Below are 2,676 nucleotides of genomic sequence, written 5' to 3' on the forward strand. Positions count from 1 at the left end.
CTTTTCCACAGCAGACAAACCAAAAAAATCTAAATGAATCCAACGCACTCAATGCATGTCGGAGCAATTTCCCGTAATCGAAAAATGTTGGGCCGATGGTTGCCAGATATGCAACAGACTCCGGATGCGAGATTTGAGATACTGAACCATGGTCCAGCGGAGACCAAAATGGCCACTGAGGAGAAGAGATTTGAAAATGTAGTACCTACTTTAAGAAGCAACTCAAATTCTGGCTGACTAATCATGTCCGTGGACGAAAATATAATTGATAAAGCAAAAGGCTTAGTATCAGCAAGGCTTGAATGGTTTGCTCTCTTGCGCTGTCTACCTAATGCTTTGGCATGTCGTAACAATAATTTCAATCATTAATGCTTCTCGGTTTTTCGAAATCTAGAGCGGGAATCATGCAAAGAGATTCGTAACATAGGAAAAGTGACCACAGGAAAGAGATAACAACAATAGACAGAAGAAGAACAGTCAGGGGAAGAAAGCCCAGTGTAGCTTGACATGATCACGTCACCCATGTACTGTACAAGATCATTTGAGCGCTCATTGAAAGTAAAAGGCCCATCCAAACCCAAACCCCTCAGGTGCATCGATGAAAGAAGGGTCGTCTAATATATGTTTGAAGAAGAAAACTCAAAATGCCGACCTGAACGTGATAAGCGCAAGCCAAACGCCTCAGATGCGAGAAGAAACAAGTAATGAATCAATGATTAAGGAAGCCAGGCAACGCCAATGCTGTGTAAACGGCGACCCGGACGTGCTTCCACGCGCGTATAAAAAGACTCCCCCCGTGGATTGGAACCATGCAAAGTGATTTTGAAGTCGATTAGAAAACGATAAAGGGTATCAAGAGCGGTCTTGTCAACCTCACTCGGCTCGGCTCGTAGATTCTGTGACAATCCAGAAAGTATAAAAAGGGAATAAAACAACTGTCGGCAAAAGCTCATGTCTATTCGATTGTCAATGTCGCAGGGGCTCCGTAAACTCATGACGTAGTGGATGTATTTCGTGGCAAATGTGACCAGTAGTCGGGATTCCTCGTCGGAATCAATTGGATCGCAACGTTTCAGGGCTTCGTGCCCATGTGGGGAGACGGCATTGACTCAGGAGACGTATGCTCCACGTCGCTGAAAGGTGACTGCCGCTGAGAATCGAGGTCATTGCCACCGTTCCGCATTTGGTTGCGAAGGGCAGGGAGCTGTCGCCGCCTTGCGTTGATGAACCAATTGCTAATCTAAGGAAAGAATGAGCAAATAGTGTGACGGAAAGACAAGGGGTGGTATCGACCTACCTGACTAATCGTAAGACCCGTACGAGTCATGAACATCTGCTTATCCTCCTCGCTGGGGTATGGGTGGTCAAGGTGCTCATGGAACCAGGCGCGCAGGATATCCGTGACCGGCTTCGGCAAGTTGCCCCGTCTGCGTTTATTCTTGGAGTCGATCGGATCGCCAAGGATGCCAAAATTGGATTGCTGGGCGTGTGATAGCGATTGCGGGGTGACTTGCTCCGAGTCGCTCTGGTACGCCATCGTGGGGTACGGGTATGCGACCTGGTTGGGCAACGAATGCGGCCCAGCGCCGCCCATAAACGAGTCCGCACTCCTCCTATCATTCAAGGGGCCGGAAATGTTGGCTGCAGGAAAACCGTGACCGCTCATAGGCCCAGCGCGAAAATCCTGTGCCGCATACTCGGGTCGCGACAAGCCCCTTGATTCCGAGAATGCAGCCGATGAAGGGGACATCCCCCGTTCGGGCAGAGACTGAAGATCGCGGATCGACGGCAGAATGGGACTGGGACCACGCGAAGTAAATCGAGTCGAAGCTGAAGCGGACTGAGGGGGATTTCCGGCTAGACGGCTATGAAGGGGGCTGCTGCTATCTCGTGAAAAAAGTTCACCAGGCCGGAAGTCGTCCGCCAATGGTAGCTTTGAGGGGGTGGCATAGGGCAGGCGATCGGACAGAGATCGGGAGGTTGGTGTCAGGTCGAAACTAGCTGAAAGGGGTCTTTCGCGCGTCTGTGGATGCTGGCGGGAGGCGAAATATGAAGTCGATTCAATTTCATCGTGGAGATGAGGAGGAAGAAGCTACAGCGGGCGTAACAAGACTAGTTTAGTTTTTTTTATACTCTCAGAGGCCTCAGCGACAGGAGCAATTGACTCTCAAACTCACCTCTCGGAAGGAAGGGAGGGCTGGAGTATGATCGGCTGTCATTCCACTTGCGTATGAGATAGCCATTTTTCCAGAAGAACCCTCGCCCAGATCACGATACTGGGACATAGACTGTAAAGTGCTAAAGAGTGGTGGTGGCGACGTTGAAACACGATGTGACTATCCGCTAGCGCAAAGACAGACAGACAGGGTAGATACAGCCGACCTGCGGCTCTTCAGACAATCCTGGGGGGATCGATTTAGAATGGCGAGGAATCCGATTTGGCGCGCGCGCGTCAAGTCTCTCTTATGTTGATCGAGAGAAGAAACCGAGAAGAGGGAGGCTAATCTAGCCAGGGTGGATTGTCGTGAGTGGTGGTGGGGTTGGTGGAATGAAAAAGGATAGGAGAGTGGAGGAGAGGAAGGAGGGGTGTGAGAGAGAGGGGAGGGGGGGGAATGGAAGTGGATTAAGAAGGATAAGATAAAGAATTGAAGGGGAAAGGGAGAGAGGTAGGATCGT

The 2,676-nt window shown here is 50.3% G+C and overlaps 1 protein-coding gene across 1 annotated transcript; it reads right to left on the bottom strand.

Annotated features, from left to right (window-relative positions):
• Window positions 1–834: 834 nt before the first annotated feature.
• BO82DRAFT_99586 (homeobox domain-containing protein) lies at window positions 835–2,454 on the bottom strand. The gene is made up of 3 exons (XM_025641736.1): window positions 2,178–2,454; window positions 1,298–2,092; window positions 835–1,240 (listed from the first exon to the last, which is right to left on the bottom strand). The coding sequence occupies exons 1-3, from the start codon at window positions 2,283–2,285 to the stop codon at window positions 1,073–1,075; spliced, it is 1,071 nt and encodes a 356-aa protein (XP_025491058.1). The 5' UTR covers window positions 2,286–2,454; the 3' UTR covers window positions 835–1,072.
• Window positions 2,455–2,676: the final 222 nt, after the last annotated feature.

Source organism: Aspergillus uvarum (genome assembly GCF_003184745.1).
Source record: "Aspergillus uvarum CBS 121591 unplaced genomic scaffold BO82scaffold_33, whole genome shotgun sequence".
Taxonomy (NCBI): Eukaryota; Fungi; Ascomycota; class Eurotiomycetes; order Eurotiales; family Aspergillaceae; genus Aspergillus; species Aspergillus uvarum.

Excerpts from the sequence above, each read along its gene's own strand:
- BO82DRAFT_99586 (XM_025641736.1), bottom strand. The coding sequence starts at position 2,285 with ATGTCCCAGTATCGTGATCTGGGCGAGGGTTCTTCTGGAAAAATGGCT. Across the intron at positions 2,093-2,177 it reads CCCTCCCTTCCTTCCGAGAG|CTTCTTCCTCCTCATCTCCA; the intron begins GTGAGTTTGAGA and ends CGCCCGCTGTAG. Across the intron at positions 1,241-1,297 it reads CGGGTCTTACGATTAGTCAG|ATTAGCAATTGGTTCATCAA; the intron begins GTAGGTCGATAC and ends TTCTTTCCTTAG.